Source organism: Astyanax mexicanus, chromosome 12 (assembly GCF_023375975.1).
Source record: "Astyanax mexicanus isolate ESR-SI-001 chromosome 12, AstMex3_surface, whole genome shotgun sequence".
NCBI lineage: Eukaryota > Metazoa > Chordata > Actinopteri > Characiformes > Acestrorhamphidae > Astyanax > Astyanax mexicanus.
This window is the reverse complement of record NC_064419.1, coordinates 20,736,845-20,756,431: the sequence shown is the minus strand read 5'-3', so window position 1 is coordinate 20,756,431 and position 19,587 is coordinate 20,736,845. Positions and strand designations below refer to the sequence as shown.

The following is a 19,587-nucleotide window of genomic DNA, read 5'->3' as shown; positions in this document are numbered from 1 at the left end:
ATAAACTCAGTGCACACATCAGTTTAGTTGATCTACCTCTGTAAGGCAGAGCAGGACACATGATTTATGTTTTTAGCTATATACTTTAAAAAGCAGCTTGTAATTCTAAACTATTTTCATTAAAGATTAGGACAGTAATTCTTTGATAGATAGAGGACAATTCTGATATATTGACTGGGTATAGTTTCTGAAAAATTGGTAGCTTTAAAGCAACATTATGCAGTAATATTTTTTACCTTAAAATAACAACTTAATTACTCAATATTCCATGCTCAGCAAGCTAAAACTCTGGCGTAATCAGCAGTACAACGCTTGCAATAATAGCACAATTTTGCACAACTCAGTTTCAATCGTATTTAGGGAAAATTCTGTAATATAACTGTATATCTAAGTCCACATGGTCTGTTCACTTCCAGTGACAATACAAACACTAAACTAAATTATATATACAGTACCAGTCACACATTACATTTAGTGGTGTTTTTTTTCAGTATGTTTTGCAGTTTAGATTAATACTAAAGTCATCCAGAAGAAAATAATATGGAATTATTTTATAAACATTTTTTCAGTCAGCTTTATAAGGTAGTTATAACTTGAATTTCTTCTCCTCTTAATGTGTTTGAGAGCATCAGTTGAGTTGTTAAGAGGCAGAGTTGGTGACTGCAGTGAATAGCCCTTTTTGAGTAATATTCTAATCCTTATTTTGACAAGAACTACTCCAATATTTGTACATTGGCTTCCAGTGAAATTTAAGTTTTTCTCCTTTTTCTTCCAAGTTTCCAATCTGACAATACAAGGCTTTAGCCCCACTGTGATACTACATTACTCATAGTAATAAACTGTTTAAAGTGAAAGAGTGCTCACTCTAATTACATCCATTGAACTACAGCACTTTTGTTACGTTTAGACAGCTAAAGAACTCAGAAAAGCTACTTTTAGTTCTATTAACATATAAACAGTAGAGTAAAAGAACATAATTTAGCATCACTTACCAGATTGTGATTAGTGGCATTGGAATCATCTTCAGGAAACGGCCTCGACACACCAAGGGCAACACAGTTAGCGAAGATGGCTAACAAGATGAATATATCAAAAGGCTTAGAGAGCTGATGTTAAGGACCAGACAGTTAAAGAGCCACTAAACCCTAAACCATTTTTTCCATTAATAACTAAAATGTGTTCCTCTGAAGTAATGAAACATACCAGTCTTGCTTAAAATGTTTATAAACATTTCCTAACCTTTAAAAAATGCTTTTATTGTGGTAATTTCTGCCTCTGCAGCGCCCTGTGCTATAGCCTTCAACTGTGCTATAGGCGAGGATGATGTGTCCGTTTATCTTGGTATGCAGACACATTGCAGACACAGCCAATCAGCTCTCTCTCCTGCCCTGCCTCTAAACCCATAAATCACCCAGTGCTCCTCCCAAACAAACTCTTCCATTTTTTTGCCTTTTTTAAAAATTGAGCTAAGGGTGGAGTGCCCCGTTAAAGTGAATGATAAAGTGACATACATTCAAAAAGAACACATTTAGGAAGGATTTTAGGTGTTAAAGTCATAATAAAATGGAATTATGCTCAACAGGTTTAATAATTATTTAAATTATTGCATATACTGTAAACAATGTGAAAAAATGTAAATTACATGTAAATTCAATGTAAACTAACGGAAGATTCAGGAATTGGTTATTAACGCATTGAGAAAAGATGGAATGGAAAGAAATTGGCTGATATAAAGAACAAAGTGGCTAGCTACCATTGTCAGGTCCTCACAAAGCTAATTAGCTTTTTAGGTCAATATTGGCTGCCAAATTCTGCTCACACACCTCACACTGAACTCAGCACCTGACCTAACCTCCAGAAGAACAGAATGTATAGCTGGCACTGGACTAGTGTCCTACAAAATCTGCATTCTATTAATTTTGTTATGTGGGTGATACATAAATAAATAAGGCAGAAGAAGAAACATTACAGGCTATATATTAAAGGAAACAAAAAAGTTGGATACAGTGTCTCGAAAAGAAGAAAAGACAACAAGCTACACTAAGATAAAATATTGCTGACATTTAAAAACAGGACAGAACTAGGAAAGAGAGACTACTTGTCAATTCTATTGCGTATCTTCTGCAAATTAATGTTTTACACACTTTTAAAGCTAGTACAGGTAAATTAGTCCCACTTTCTCCATGTTGTTTTTTTATCCTTTTAAAGCACATATTTTAAACCTTTTGGCTTAGACATGGATTGAAATTTGCAGCACTGCATGAAGGATATTTCCATTCAACTAGGGCAAGGGCGGCCATACGGATGGGGTTACTGAGGGTGAGGCAGCACAGTGCTCTTGGGGCTCGCAATTTGGACTTATTGGCTTGCATTTGCTTTTTGGCCCCTCCAGTCCTCTTACGGCCCCCGGCCGATCCCGTCGAGTTGAGGGTATCCGACTTGTTGAGATCCCCCACGACCCCCATTGCAGCTCCATCTGAGACAGACAGGTCAAAATTGGAAATTGGAATCTCTCTGGCATTGAGAAATATTAGGTTTTTGTCATGCAAAAAATATAAACCCCTCTAATCTATGCATTCAGCTACCTTCAGTTGCACCTACTGCTGGCACATATGTGCAAATGCACGTACACGCACAGCTTGTCTAGTTCCTGTGAAGATGTATTGTCAGTAGAATAGGACTCTCTGGATCAGTATGAAAGATAAAACATTAACTCATGGCACCATCACTGACAGTGAAACAGTGGAACTAAGTTCCTAGGAATGATAAAGGTCCATCCAATAAGTTTGGCCCTATCTTACACCCTGTGCTGCAGGGGTGTTGCAATGCTCATTGCTATCTTACACACTGCCAACAGTCTATTATCACGCCTTGCATCTGCGTCGTTTAAGTAGCATAAGCAAGGGTGCTTGTGAGTATATCTAGCAGGTCAGTTTCCCCTGCTAAAATGCATTGGACATATCCAGGTAGCTGCACCCCTGAACAAGCAATGCGATGGTTTATTGCATGCTGCGCCCAAAACACACTCCTGATTAATTAAGGGAATTAGTACATGCCTTTAGCACATTTTGAACTGCGCAAGGTGTACTTTTCCCATCGTCATGATAGCAAAGACACACTGGCACACCCTAAATCAAGTTGTGCAGTACAGCTCGTCTAAAGATTGCTAAAATAGGTCTATTTGTGTGAGTTAAAGGGTTGGGGAGGAGTTTGGATTAACAATTCAATCTATTTAAAATGCAATGAAACAATCCACAGATATGAGCAGTTTGCATTTTTTCTTGCTTTAAAAGGTCTATTAAACCTGGTAGGTAAAATCCTCATGGTATTAGTTCTACAAAATGTGAATATTCCTGCAGATTTTTCAGGTGCAACCATTTCTCAAAGGTTTTCCTATGGATCCAAATCAAATTTCAAGATTTATAACCCCTGGAATAAGTATTTAATATTATCTACCCTCACCAAACAACTAGGCTCGGTTTCTTAGACAGGGATTAGGCCTAGACTTGGACCTTACAGCATTCTGAATGGATATTCTCTACTGAAAGAAAAATGTAGTCCATGACTAGACTTAGTCTCTGTCTGGGAAATCAGGGCTTAGGGTTTTTACATTTGCAACAATAGTGATGTGCCACTGTAGTGTAACACAGAATTCTGTAACCTTCTACCAACTTTACATTTGTTTACACACATATGAACAAACCTTTAACAATGCAAATAACCGTTTCTTAAACAGTGTATAACAATAGAATGACAATGCATAGAAAGAACAGAGTACCAAGACTGGCACTCAGAAGAGGCATATGGCCAGTTGGATACCTGTACTGAAAGGTGCCCTACATGGGATAGGGACAGATGTGACCTAGTTCTGAATGTGAGCTGCACCAGACCCACAGTACCCGAGAAAGCTCAAAAAGAAGGCTGAAGGCTTTGAAACATTACACAAGTGTTTCTGCATCTAAGACAGTGTGATTTTGGAACGTATGCTCAAATTTTAGAATAAAGCATAACAGCGAATCATTTAGTGTCAAGTGTAGAAAATGATTGATAATTTTCATAAAGTGATTACCTTTTTGAAGCATAGTTTTGGGTCCAAATATATATTCAAAAGGTATATTCAAGTCCCACAAATAAGAGTACAAAAAAGGATTGCTAACTTTCAAAATTATTATTTTTTCTCCATAACTATTGTTTTTTGTTTCTATAAATATCGTTCTTACATTCATGTCTGTTCTGCAATATGGTCATATTAAGTCATATTTTTTTATTTTATTTCTTGCATCTTGACTTCATCAGTACCATTAATGTTTTAAATTTGGCTTTTAAACCAGTTTTATTCAGTTTAAGGTTTAATTCATTTACTTTGTGTTTACACAATTCTAGAAGAAACTATGACTAATTTTATCTTTGTATCACATTTGTTGTCTATTATATATACATATTTGGCTTACATGTTTTTTTCTGCAGCTGTGGGCAGTCAGCTGTCTTGAGTTTTTAAAAAAATAGTAAAATGTCTTTAGGGTGATATGTCATTTTAGCATCAGTTTATCACAGAAAGGACATTTTCATATATTTTTTTTTAAAATATAATCTATATTTTAGGCTATAAAACAAAATAAAGAAATAAAAGAAAAACTGTGAAAATGTCTTTAATGTGACAAGTCATTGTCAGCAGAAAGGACATTTTTACTGTTTTTCTAGTAAATATACATTTGCAGGCTATAAATAAATATATAATGGGGTTTTCCTGGAACTGCAGATAGTTGTCAGTCCAAACAGAAAACAGAAGAATAAAAAAACACAAAATAATAATGTCTTCTCTGTGACAAGTCCTGTAACTCTCTGCGACACTAAGGACATGTATAGCAAAGACATTTTTACTGTTTTGCACAATCAAAACTGTCTATAATAGCACAATGAGTTTGCGGATAGTTTTTACATGAGAACTTGTGTTGATTTGTATCAGAATTTGTAATAATAATACCGTTTTAATCAATTCCAGAAGTTGGAGAATTTAGTTTAAGCCTAAATACATGACTGCCCTATAACAATAAATGCTGTAATATAGAACGTTTATCTCACCTTTAGCTGCAGGGTCCATGTTTGCAGTTGGGTCACCTCGTCAGTAGATGAACTGTACTTCTCCTCACCATGAAATATTTACTTCCTTGAGCAAATTAAAGCTCCTCTGATCTTGTGTTTTCCACCAACCATACATAAATTCCTACAGTCTACTTTCTATTAATACAAATATACAGTATATCTACAGGTACAGGTCCATTCTCAAGGTTCTCCCTGTGGCACCAGAGCATGTCGAGAGTAGGTTTACATGTTTAACAGAACTTAACAGAATCTACTTATGAGGAAAAATAATGGAGCTAATGGTTAGTGAGGAGATATTTTGTTAAATATATATCTCTGTAGATCTACATATAATATAATAAGTATAAATACACTTCCTCGTGGAGGTGGGTCTCCTCAGGCTCTGTAGCAGTTTGCTGTAGTAGGCTAAGCTTTGTGTTTGAGATTAGTCCAGCTGAGCCGGTTAATTGGGATGACCATGCGGAAATCTTCTACAGGGAGGTGGGGAGAGGATAAAATTTCAAGTCGGCTGGATGAACTGCTATAAATGTTGTGTTTTGTTTTCAGGCTTTATATACAGTTGCAAGGGATTACTTGGATTTCTGCATAAATTGGTATTAAATGTGTTCTTCATTTAAGACACAACAATAGACAAACACAATCTGCTTAAACTAATACCACACAAAAAGTATATGTTTGCATGGTTTTATTGAACACAACATGTTAACATTTACAGTGCAGGTTGGAAAAAGTATGTGAACCTTTGGATTTAATAACTTGTTGACCCTTTCTTTGGCAGCAAAAACCTCAACCAAACGATTCCTGTAGTTGCAGATCAGACCTGCACAACAGTCAGGAGGAATTTTGGATAATTTCTCTTCACAAAAGGTCAGGACTCTCCAGAAGGCGTATTTTTATATTGAGTTGTTCATTTACTTATGTGTTTTGGGTCACTGTCCTGTTACCTCATCTATCCTTTGTTGAGCTTCAGTTGGTGAACAGATGGTCTTAAGTTTTCCTGCAAAATGTCTTGGTAAACGTGGGAATTTATTTTCCGTTGATTACGGCAATCTGTTCAGGCCCTGAGGCAGCAAAGCAGACCCAAACCGTGATGCCCCCTCCACCATGTTTCACAGTTGGGATGAGGTTTTAATGATAGTGTGCTGTGCCTTTTTTCTCCACACATAGCGTTGTTTGTTCCTTCCAAACAACTCAATTTTGTTTTTAATCTGTCCACAGTCTATTTAGAACATCCAGGTGCTCTTTTGCAAACTTCAAACAGAAATGTTTTTTTGGACAGCAGTGGCTTCCTCCATGGTGTCTTTTCATGAACTGCATTCTTGTTTAATGTTTTCCTTATTGTAGATTTGTCAACAAAAATGTTAGCATGTGCCAGAGATTTCTTTAAGTCTTCAGCTGACACTCGAGGATTCTTCCTCACCTTGTTAATCATTCTATGCTGTACCTTTCAGGACGACCACGCCTAGTGAGAGTAGCAACAGTGCTGAACTTACTCCATTTGTACACCGTCTGTGTTACCGTGGACACATGAACATCAAGGCTTTTAGAGATACTTTTGTAACCCTTTCCAGCTTCATGCAAGTCAACAATTCTTGAACGTAGCTCTTCTGAGAGCTCTACTGTGCGAGGCATGATTCACATCAAGCAATACTTTTTAAGAACAGCAAACTCAAAATTGGTGTGTGTTTTTAATAGGGCAGGGCAGCTTTACCCAAAACACATCCAATCACATCAAATCCTGGCTCCAATTGGTCATAAGTCAAGGGGTTCACATACTTTTCCCCCTCACTGTAATGTACAAAATTGTAAGTTTTATGGGAAGAAATAAGAGAGGGCTGATTAATAGTGAGCTGATTATATCAAAACCGATTCCATTCTATCCTAAGCTGTTTTTATTAGGTATATATCCTGAAAAATCATAATTACTATGAGATGATGAAAACTATTAGACCATATATTTCACACTGAAGAAGCCAAATGTTGCAGAGCCTCCCAAAACAAAAAAATATATATATTATGAAGGATAAATAGAGAGGTTTTGACAAAACAATTGGGGACCTTTACTGTGAAGTTTTAAGGGTGTTTCTTGTAGAATTCTTTATGTTTGCCGTTTCCCTTCCAACGGACTTGCACTACACACCCAATACCTGCACTACTGATATACTTGCACTGTCAATACACACTTTAATTCCCCAAAAACTGTGAACTTTACGCACTCATTCACTTTACCAGCCTTAAACTTTATTTGCACTACTGTTATATACTATTTATACTGTCATTCCATCTCAATCACCATCAATATTGCACTATTGTCTTCCGTCTTACGTATGTTTATTGTGTCTTGTTGTTTTGTACATATAATGTCTCCCACTCTTTTATATTATATATCTATTTCTTTTTTTACTCATATTTATATATCTATTTCTCCCCCACACTACTGCACCTTATTTTTGTCTCATGTATGTCTATTTGTGTCCCTGCTGTATTGTACCCATAGTGTCTCCCATTCTCTTTTATTATATCTATTATCTGTACTTGCTGTAAAATTGGGAAGGAGAGTAACGTAATTTCAATTCTCTGTATGTCCTGTACATATGCAGTATTGACAATAAAACTACTTGACTTGACTATATGCATACACAAAATATTTTGCATGTTAATGTTGTAGTAGATTTTTGCTACATTACATTATTCCAATATATATATATATATTTATTTATATATATTACACAAAATCAGTCTTGGTAAGTTAATGTTTTATTTATTTATTTTAATAACAGACAAATGTTTACAGATTTACTGTTTATACTAAATGTTTAAAATGGTTACACTCAATAAATCTTTAACATTTTTTGTGTTGCAGGAGTATATATATATGAAATTTAAACTGTATTTCTGTGTTTTGTGACATTTTAAAGTAATGATAATTATTGCAAAGGTACCCTGAAATATTTTAATAATATTTTATGGCTATATCGCCCACCCCTACAGTTCATATGTACTTGTACTAACACTAAATGGCCTCTTTAATGCACGCAGTCGCTTCCATAGTTTTTTATTAGGTGATAAAGCTCCCCCTCCTGGAGACAAAGAGAAACACAGACTGCAGAAAGCCAGAAAATCCAGTATATTTAAAATTACTGCAATAGATTCAACAAGACGATGGCAGAGTGGTGTGTACTGTAAACATTAAATACATACTGCATGACAAAACACACACAAAAAGAAGAAGTGAACAGTGCTTCCTTTAGGCAGTCTTACAGAAGGCAGACTTGGCAAAACAGAAAACAGTTAGGCACAAAATTAAATACAGTTTTTGTACTGTTGGTCGACGGTCATTATATGTTCTTACTTCTGCCCCTAGTGTAGTGTACAATACATGTTTACACAGGTTCAGACACTGATTTTTAGCGTCAGCATCAGCCCTGCTGTTCTAAACAGATCTGTAGTTCTGCAGATTACTGATGTATGGCAGAGATTCAGTCAGGCATTTGAGTACTACATTGGCCTTCAGAAAAATCAAAGTAAAAAATGTTGTGCAAATGATTTTTTCAGAACAAAACAACATTCTTCATTAAAAAAAAAGAATAGAATAGAAAAGAACCCAGTAAAATAAAAAACCTCCGTTAAATCTGAAATATGTGATCATTTGTAGTGCAAAATTAAAGAGGAATCTTAAAACAAGCAAATGCATTATTTGTCCTGATTAGAGATCAGTTTATGGATGACTGTTGCAAAAAACAACAAGAAAAATAAAGAAATAAAATAAAAAAAAACACAGTTTTTGTGCCCTTCTGTGTTATTTCACAATCATACACTGCCTGGCCAAAAAAAAAAGTTTGTACATTAATATTTTGTTGGATCGCCTTTATAGCTTTGATTTCATCATTTAAGCATTGTTTCAATAAGCTTCTGCAATATCACAAGATTATTTTAATTCAGTGTTGCATTAATTTTTCTTCAAGATCTTGCAGCAGCATTGATGATGGTAGAGTCTGACCACTGCACAAAGCCTTCTCCAGCACATCCCAAAGATTCTCAATGAGGTTAAGGTCTGGACTCTGTGGTGAACAATCCATGTGTGAAAATGATGATCTCATGCTCCCTGAATCACTCTTTCACAATTCCAGCCTCAGATCATCTTGGAATATGGCCGTGCCATCAGGGAAGAAAAAATCCATTGATGGAATAACCTGGTCTATATTCAGTATATTCAGGTAGTCAGCTGACCTCATTCTTTCAGCACATACTGTTGCTGAACCTAGACCTGACCAACTGCAGCAACACCACATCATTTACTTACTTAAATCCAGGTGGAGATTTTTTTTTTTTGGGCCAGACAGTGTATATTAAAAATGGGACACTCCTGTTTAAATGACACGGTTTGCTAATTTCCTGTCAAAAAGAAACGAAAAGCAGTGAATAGGAGCTCAGCACACCTAGAACTTCCTTCCAGGTTCTACCTCCTGAAGTAAAATCTGAGAGAATAATCCCAAGAGTGGGCAAAGTCGGCAGCAAAGCAAAAGGTTCTACTAAAGTATAAAACATATTTTGGCTTGTTTAACACTTTTTGTTTAATTCATAATTGCATCTGCATTCCTTCATATTTTTGATGCCTTCAATATTAATCTACAATGTAGAAAATAATAAAAAAAGAAAATTAAAAACAATAAATGTATGTTAGATGTTCTAGTTAATAATGACTCATTATGCAGTATTTTGTGCATCTTAAACACCATAGAAACTTGCCCACTTATAGAAGTTGGACCACTTTAAAATAAGGCTCCTTTATAAAGTGTTTAAAAATCGTTTATAAAGGAGTTTATGTTATGTCATTAATTAGGTTGTAAATATTTTTAAACCATTAACAAGCAATTACATCACATACATAGAAATACAACAGTGGCCTGTATTTTTGCCAAATTGTGATTTCACATTCATTTATACTGTTAAACCTTCCTTTGTCTGTTCCATCTTATCTTTAACTACCCAGATTAATCATTTATCCAGTAATCATAATGTGGTGTACATTAGCATAAAATAACATAACTAAATTGCCTTTATTTAATATTTTATTATGTTAATGCTATGTTAATGCTGGCTGATGGAAAAATAAATCAATAATGCACGTTTTATGCGTTGTTACTATTTATTTATGGTTTAGAAAGTATTTACATCCTAATTGTTAACCATTAATTAACTCCCTCATAGACTATTTCTAAACTCTTCATAAAGGAGCTTTATTTTGAAGTGGTGCAGAAGTTGGACATGGCTGTACTGTATGTATGACTGTAACATTAAACAGATACAGATAGAAGTGTTAATAAACTGAAAAAACTACTGCAAATACTGCTTTTACTACTGTTGATCTGCGATGCACCCATCTTGGATTTTAAACTCAGGGTTAGCGAGTTTCTCCTGGCTTTCCAAATATACAAATTCAAACTTGTGGGGCTGTTCCAGTCGAAAATTCCTATTTGAAACTCAGAAAATAAAAATAAACAGTATAATATTACATGGCTTTATATATTAATTTGCAAGCAGGTGGATTTTCCTTCTGGAATTACTGATTCCAAACTTTTGAACGCTGCTTTATAATATAGGATTTGCATTATGTCACAATAATGGATGCACAATTAAGTGCAAATAATGAATAAAATCACATTAAACTAGAGAATGTATTGTGGAGGCATTGTGGGCTAGTATAGGCATAAACTGTTTGTGTGAAACAGGAACAACAACAAAACAATCATTATAAAAGTACAGAATCAAACAAGATACAAGCACATAAACATGGAATGCAAAACAGTTAATGCTTCTCCTATCTTGGTTGATTGCAGTAAAATCACATGAGTTCAATTAACACCTACAGTAAAAACAACACAGTTTGAGAATACACTGTCGGTGTTAAATTGATAACATGTGATTTGCCTGCACATCCCGTCCTTCACAAAACACATTGGATGGATGTGCTTTAGAATTATAATTGGTAATAATATAAGTGTGTTCAATCCTTCCTTCAAAACATATTCCACCCAAACAATGTTCTCCCCTAGACTCTCCCTGAACATGAGAGGGATTATTGGCACTGTAGTAAAACATACCGCTAATTGTGTTGATCGTAACTGACCCTAGGAGAAGACCGGTTTGGGACAGGTACTCAGACTATGACCCTGCTTCCTGTTCCTGACCCAGTGCCTCCAGTAGCATTCCCATGGGTGTCCTCTTCAGCCCTATGCTCTCCAGCCTGTTCTCCAGTTTGTTCTTTAAGTTGCGTAACCTTGTAGAGGCATGGATCAGAATCACTGAAAAAGAAAGAATGATTCATAATCTGATTATAATCTGCAGAACTCTGGCAATTGACATCTGATCAATGTGTTTCAATGAACTTGGACATTCAGATATTGGGAAAGCTTTTCATGAGATTTTTCTTTTATTGCTGGCAAAAAAAAAAAACACGCAGAAAAAGACTAGGGCTGTCAATGTCATTTTGTTATGCAAAATGTGCAATGCAGAGGTGTGCGCAAGTTCAAATTCCACACCTACAACTCATTCAGTTGGTACATCCTGCTGCTCACATGATGCTTAAAATTCAGAAATCCGTACAACCAAGCTGAGATGTTTACAAAAAAAAAAAGTTAAGTTAAAGCCAAACTCACTCGTAGCTAAAGGTGGGTAATCCAGTTCCAGAAATTAAAAATCCATCCCATGGATTAGGTTGAACTAAGTTAGCTCCAGAGGCAGCCAGGCAATAGGTGCGAAATCCTGGGATGGATTTTTACTTTTTGAACCTAGATTACCCACCTCTACACCCAAGTTCATAAAATTAAAAGCTCACACACCCTCTCCAAACGAACTTTCAACCCTGAATCATGCTATAGCCTAGACCTAGCAAGCAAACCTCAGCATGTCTTGGCATGTACCAAGCCACAGCAAACATTACAAATTCACCATTAGAACATCACTAGGTTACTACAATATCTTATCAACATATAACTGTAGGAAACATTCAGTTTACCTCAATATGCTTTTTCAAATTAGATGCTGAGCTGCAATTCAAATGAAAAGAGTTGTTTTTGCATCCAACCATTCCGAAGCCCCTCGCTGCAGCTGGAGACGCATAACTGGGGTCTTCCTACCAACTTTCTCACTGGCGCACTTCTGGAGTTTGACGTGACGGTCAAGTCATGCATCAAATACAAACCAATAGAGGGTCTGAATGGTATATGTTTATACTTGTTATCCAACCACAAGCTTTCCGGATGGCGCGATTTATCTGTTTGTTTGTTTTTATGTTGCCGGAATGAAATATGAGTAACAAGACTATTTAAATTTAATTTAATCATTTTTTTATGCCAATTTTTTTTTTTTTTTTAGTTCAGACAGTTTTTTTTCCCCAGCATTTTTTTTACTCAGTAATGGAGAATTTTCCAATGTAGCAAAGCAAATGTACTTGAGTAAAAGTAAAATTACCTATTTTAAAAACTTGTTTAAAAATGACAAATTACTCATAAAATCTACTTAATTACAGTAACGTGAGTAAATGTAATTAGTTACTTTCCACCTCTGCTATTTACATTAATTGAATAAATACATAATGCAGTAATTATGAATTGATGGTGTGGTTGATAAATTCAGCATTGTTGAATTAAAGCTAGCTTACCTCAAGTTCTTATTTATCATTTATCAAAGGATACTTGAGAAGATTACATCTTTTAGTCCATTTGACTAAGAGTCCAAGCTAAATAAGGGACCCCTAACAACTGTATGAGACCTGGTAGGCAACCAAAGCTACCTTTATCAAATGAACAACATTTACTGAGATATCTCAATCTCAATCCAGACACTTATTAATTGTATTTAGATTTAGATAAATGATTTAGAAAGAGTAAATAGTCCTATAGGCTCTTCCTCAACTAGGAAATACCTCTGTCACAGAGCAGTTTTTTAATCCTGGCCTTGGAGGACCACAGCTCTGTATGTTTTCCCTGCTCCCACCACAACTGGTCCATCTAACCCAGCTCATTACCAGCCTCTTAGGATATTGAGGTAAAGGGGACGTGTTAAAGCAAGAAAGGCACTATGTGTACCACATGTGCCAAGCATGGTGCCCTCAGGACCGGGTTTGAGAAAGAGTTTTAAAAGATTAGGATGAGTGCCCAATAATTTGCTGGCTGTGTGAAGACTTTGCACGGCTACAAAAACAACTGCGGCCTAAAAGATCAATTCAAAGATGCAATAAAACAAAATGACTCTTCAGAACACTGAGGATCAGACTCACATAAAATGGGGAAGGTGATGCCAAAGAGGAACACGGCCACATCTCCCAGGACCGACAGCAGAAGATAGCTGGAGCCCAAGATAGCCACTAGGCAAACAGAGGGGTGGTTCCTCCGAAAGCGCCTGACTGCGGCCTTGTTCTCTGCGGCCCAAACGAAGCCCGAAAACACCAGAACCACCACGATCGCCCCGAGGAAGAGCTGGAATGGCCGGAAATACCTGAACAAGGTATTTAACATAAGAGATCATGGTTTACAGAGAAAACATGAGGAGTAGGATTACAGAACTGAATGAAGTGAAAAGTGGACACCATGATATAAGTAGGCCTTTCACAATATACAGTATATTGTATATGTCAAACTTACTTCAATAAAAAACATAACAAATAACAAAATCAACACTCTGGGTCATTCATGGTAATGGAGTCTCCTTAATAACAAAAACACAACAGGCATTACTTCAGTCAACAAAAAAAAATATTGCGATCATTTTGATACTGTATTTCTGTACTTTACAATAAGTCAATAATGTACTATGTATACTGACAGGCCAACACACAGTTAGGAATAAAATAAAAGACCGGTACGGTGAATTCAGTTCCCCCTGTTCCCCCTTCACTGCGCATGTCGAAATCATGACGTAGCGCAGCGGAGGGGCTTAGACGGGTTGTGTGTTTCAGTTTGCGCTTCTATTTCTTTCTGTACCTTCGGGTAAGAGAATTTTCACTTCGTTTGTGAAATAGAACCATATAAACTCGTACTTTAAAGCATTAAATTGTTGTTAGGATATGTTTAAATGCTCAAATGTACACCGTGAGTTTTAATAATTTATACAGTTTATATAACTAAAGCTATATTTTATTAGGCTACTCAGAATTCAGCGAGGATGGTCTATTGAGCATTGTGTACTCTTATCAGTCTCGCTTATTTGTGAAAATGCGTTCGTAACGTCTGAAAGATGAATTGCTGAAATAAATAAACTACATTATAAGGCACAGTAATTAGTCTGTGGTATTATTTAATATAACATTGCTGTTATAACTGCACCTTGGAATCTGTTTCCCTCTACACTGAAGTTGGTGTGCATTTATATTTTTTTGAGTAGTAATGTGTCTTGAATGTGTCTTAAAAATGTTTATATTTTTAATCCATGCCGCTGTTTCCAGTGGATTAAGAGAACATATGTTAGCTAGTTACGCTAGTGGGGATATTCAGATACAGTACTTATGCTGATAAACTGTGTGTCTATTACTATTTCACCCAGTAACAAAACTCTCTTTCTATACCTCTTTATCTCTGAGAACACAGGGGGGAACATATTTCTCCAGAACCTAAGAAAAGTGGTTCCCCCTCTGTTTATTACAGCTGGAGAGGATTATGGGTACATTAATCATGTTGATAAACTACTATTTCACCCAGTAACTTTTAATCTCTCTATACCTATTTATCTCTGAGAACACAGGGGGGAACATATTTATCCAGTACCTAAGAAAAGTGGTTCCCCCTCTGTTTATTACAGCTGGAGAGGATTATGGGTACAATAATTATGCTGATAAACTGTGTATCTATTACTATTTCACCCAGTAACATTTAATCTCTTATTATACCTCTTTATCTCTGAGAACACAGGGGGAACATTTTTAACCAGTACCTAAGAAAAGTGGTTCCCCCTCTGTTTATTACAGCTGGAGAGGATTATGGGTACAGTATTTATGCTGATAAACTGTGTGTCTATTACTATTTCACCCAGTAACAATACTCTCTCTCTATACCTCGTTATCTCTGAGAACCCAGGGGGAACATATTTATCCAGAACCTAAGAAAAAGGGTTCCCCCTCTGTTTATTACAACTGGAGAGGATTATGGGTACATTAATGATGCTGATAAACTGTGTGTCTATTACTATTTCACCCAGTAACAATAATCTCTCTCTATACCTCTTTATCTCTGAGAACACAGGGGGGAACATATTTCTCCATAACCTAAGAAAAGTGGTTCCCCCTCTGTTTATTACAGCTGGAGAGGATTATGGGTACAGTATTCATGCTGATAAACTGTGTGTCTATTACTATTTCACCCAGTAACAATAATCTCTCTCATTCTTGAGATTCTTTAAAGTGATGAAGTATGGGTTCCCAAAATTTAATAATATGCACCCGATAGTGGGGTTTCCCAGTACGCAATCACTCCATTGAAATAAAATTGTACATTTCCGCTAGCCAATTCTTGAAAGAAGGAGCTGAGATGACCAAATATCCTTAAATGCAATCTTGACATAGGTTAACAATTATTTACATGGAATTGCCTAATTACATATAATTGCGTTTTTCACCAATAAAAACTACATGCGAAACTGTGATTCCAGATATCTTCACTGTAATTTAGGATAGTAAAATAACCAGGTAAAATAATTTTCTTAAAATGATTCTTAAAATTATTTTTAACCGACATGGTTAAAAATGTTCCCCCCTCTTTTCTCAGAGTAAAAGAGGTAGAGAGATTAAAAGTTACTGGGTGAAATAGTAATAGAGACACAGATTATCAGCATCATTACTGTACCCATGATCCTCTCCAGCTTTAATAAACAGAGGGGGAACCACTTTTCTTGGGTTCTGGTTAAATAGGTTCCCCCCTGTGTTCTCAAAGTTAAAGAGATATGGAGAGATTAAAAGTTACTGGGTGAAATAGTAATAGAGACACAGTTTATCAACATGATTAATGTACCCATAATCCTCTACAGCTGTAATAAACAGAGGGGGAACCACTTTTCTTAGGTACTGGTTAAATATGTTCCCCTCTGTGTTCTCAAATTTGAAGAGGTATATAGAGAGAGTATTGTTACTGGGTGAAATAGTAATAGATACACAGTTTATCGGCATAATTACTGTACCCATAATCCTCTCCAGCTGTAATAAACAGAGGGGGAACCACTTTTCTTAGGTACTGGTTAAAAATGTTCCCCCTGTGTTCTCAGAGATAAAGAGGTATAAGAAGAGATTAAATGTTACTGGGTGAAATAGTAATAGATACACAGTTTATCATAATGATTACTGTACCCATAATCCTCTCCAGCTGTAATAAACAGAGGGGGAACCACTTTTCTTAGGTTCTTGTTAAATATGTTCCCACCTGTGTTCTCAGAGATAAAGATGTATAGAGAGATTAAAGGTTACTGGGTTAAATCGTCATAGTTATATATATATATATATATATATATATATAGTTATATAGTTTATCAGCATAAGTACTGTATCTGAATATCCCCACTAGCTTAACTAGCTAACCCATGTTCTCTTGATCCACTGGAAACAGTGGGATGGATTAAAAATATAAACATTTTTAAGACACATTCAAGACACATTACTACTCTAAAAAATATAAATGCCCTCCAACTTCAGTGTAGAGGGAAACAGATTCCAAGGTGCAGTTATAACAGCAAAGTTATATGAAATAATACCACATACTAATTACTGTGCCATTTAATGTAGTTTATTTATTTCAGCAATTCATCTTTCAGACGTTACGAACGCATTTTCACAATTTAGCGAGACTGACAAGAGTACACAATGCTCAATAGACCATCCTCGCTGAATTCTGAGTAGCCTAATACAACATAGCTTTAGTTATATAAACTGTATAAATTATTAAAACTCACGGACACTCTCAGTGTACATTTGAGCATTTAAACATGTCCTAACAACAATTTAATGCTTTAAAGTACGAGTTTATATGGTTCTATTTCACAAACGAAGTGAAAATTCTCTTACCCGAAGGTACAATAAGAAATAGAAGCGCAAACTGAAACACACAACCCGTCTACTGTACGTTCACACCGAACGCGATAAAATCGCTCTGTGTCGCCTGTGCAACAGGCGATGAGTCGCTTGTGGGCGTGTCTCACTCAGAACGAGCTGTCGCTGGTGGGCGTTTTCCTAATACGGCACGTACAGAAACAAGGGTTCAGCCTATCTACACAATTCCTAAACCATAAACAGTCGTACAGACGTTTCACAAACAATAAATCTTTATATATTTTATAACTATTATTAAGTACAATTATTTAACATAACTATTTCATATTACAATAAATGGGTTTACTTAAATATAATACATTATTTTCCTTAATGTAGTAAATCATTCTCTTACAATATATTATATAATATAAATATATTTGTCCATAATTTAAAATAGTGTTGTTAGTAGTATTGTTGTATAGTATTGTTAACTTAATGTAATAAATTATTCCTTGGATGTAATTAATATGTTTACTTAAATATATTAAATAATCCTCTTGATTTAATAAACAGTCTTTCTCTTAATTTAATAAATAATTCCCTCAGTTTTAATAAATCTTTCTGTAAAATGTAATAAATAATTCTCTCAGATTTAACTAAATCGTTCCAAATTCCATACCTCAGTTTGAATAAATCGTTACGTTAAATGTGTTAAATACTTTCTTCAGTTGTAATAAATCGTTATGTTAACTTTAATAAATAATTCCCTTTGTTTCAATAAAAGGTTCTGTTAATTTTAAAAAATATTCTTTAGTTGTCATAAATCTGTTAATTTAATAAATAATTTCCTCAGTTTTAATATATAGTTTTCTATTAAAAAAGGTAATTCTGTAAGGATAGTACTATAGTGGGGTAGCTGCTGGTGTAGTGGAGTATTTTACCTCAGATCAGCTCAGTTCAGTTCAGTTCTGTTCTCTCCGTTTTGCTGGCGGAATAAATCTTCAGTAGGAACCGAAAATCAGAGCAGCGATTTCAGGCCGAACATATGAGAATCTGTTTCTGATTGGTAGTCGCCGCCGCGCGTCGCTGCTCATTTGCATAAAGTTAAGTTCTGGTCAACTCTCTCGCGTCGCTCAAACCGCCCGCTTCGCATCGCGTCGCGCCGCGTCGCTGCCTGTCGCCCAGTGTCGCTGGCTCTCATTGAAAATGAATGACTTCCGGCTGCTTTGTCGCTCGCGTCGCGTTCGGTGTGGACGCACGCGCTACGTCATGATTTCGACATGCGCAGTAAAGGGGGAACAGGGGGAACTGAATTCACCGTAACACCGGGACTGACTGTGAGAGTTGTGAACTGTACAAAAAGCGAGTCTAAAAACTGAAAGCAGTTACTCTGCTCAGGGTCACATCAATAACTGCACATTAATCAGGATTTAAAGCCATTTACAATGTGTTATCAATCAAAAATATTTCTAGATGTTTTGATAAATTGGGTTTCCTGCTGTGATTCTCACGAGGTTTTCCACATTCTCAACACATTCTTCCACATTTCACAAAACATATTAGGATTACTGTTTTTATTAACAGAACAGCACAGCCACAGCACAGCACACAACACTGCACTACAGCACAACACAACACAACACAGAACAAAACAGCATAAACATAGTACAGCACAACACATAACACTACACCACACTACACAATACAGCACAACACAACACAACACAGTACACTACACACTACAGCACAACACTACACACTAGACTACAGCACAGCACAACACTAGACTACAGCACAGCACATCAGTGGCTCTGAATGGGTGAACACGTAACAGTGTTTTCTTACCCGACCAGCAGCAGCACCGCCAGCGCGGAGATGAAGTAGTTGGTCTGGTAATACAGTAAATTATTAATTATCCGGTTGTTACATCTTTCTAAATTACGAATATCAGGCGCGGAGAATCGAGCCGAGCTCAACAAAAAATCATCCAGGGTTCGCAGAGGCGGAGGCTGAACGTCCACCATTTTCCACAGTTCTGTAGAACTACATTACCCAGCGTGCAAAGCGCGGCCTCAGCTGATTAGGCTGCACGAGATCTGTATTGTTGCACTGTAAACATATATGTGTAGTATGTACATATAATATTATAGTATAATATATATAATATTAATCATCAAAATAAGCATTGTTGTTTTATTCTATTTCTATTCTGTTTTTTAATCCCAGTTTTCATATATCTTGGCATGTTCTTCTCCATCAGTCTTACACACTGCTTTTGAATAACTTTATTCCACTCCCGGTGCAAAAATTCAAGCTTGGTTTGATGGCTTGTGATCATCCATCTTTCTCTTGATTATTCTTTTTGATTCCAGAGGTTTTTGGTAATTTGGTAAAATCAAAGCTTTTCCAAAGCTGCATGTATATATAGACACTATGTTTCAAAAAAAGGTTTGACTTATATATGATGAACA

The 19,587-nt window shown here is 35.9% G+C and overlaps 2 protein-coding genes across 2 annotated transcripts; both read right to left on the bottom strand.

The window, feature by feature from the left end:
* Positions 1-2,030: 2,030 nt before the first annotated feature.
* On the bottom strand, positions 2,031-5,517 carry LOC125806130 (voltage-dependent L-type calcium channel subunit alpha-1D-like). The gene is made up of 2 exons (XM_049485994.1): positions 5,083-5,517; positions 2,031-2,476 (listed from the first exon to the last, which is right to left on the bottom strand). The coding sequence occupies exons 1-2, from the start codon at positions 5,099-5,101 to the stop codon at positions 2,217-2,219; spliced, it is 279 nt and encodes a 92-aa protein (XP_049341951.1). The 5' UTR covers positions 5,102-5,517; the 3' UTR covers positions 2,031-2,216.
* A 2,698-nt stretch (positions 5,518-8,215) lies between these two features.
* praf2 (PRA1 domain family, member 2) lies at positions 8,216-19,168 on the bottom strand. Its single transcript, XM_022670638.2, has 3 exons — positions 18,962-19,168; positions 13,385-13,602; positions 8,216-11,408 (listed from the first exon to the last, which is right to left on the bottom strand). Exons 1-3 carry the CDS (start codon positions 19,138-19,140, stop codon positions 11,269-11,271), a joined length of 537 nt encoding a protein of 178 aa, XP_022526359.1. The 5' UTR covers positions 19,141-19,168; the 3' UTR covers positions 8,216-11,268.
* Between the last annotated feature and the right edge of the window lie 419 nt (positions 19,169-19,587).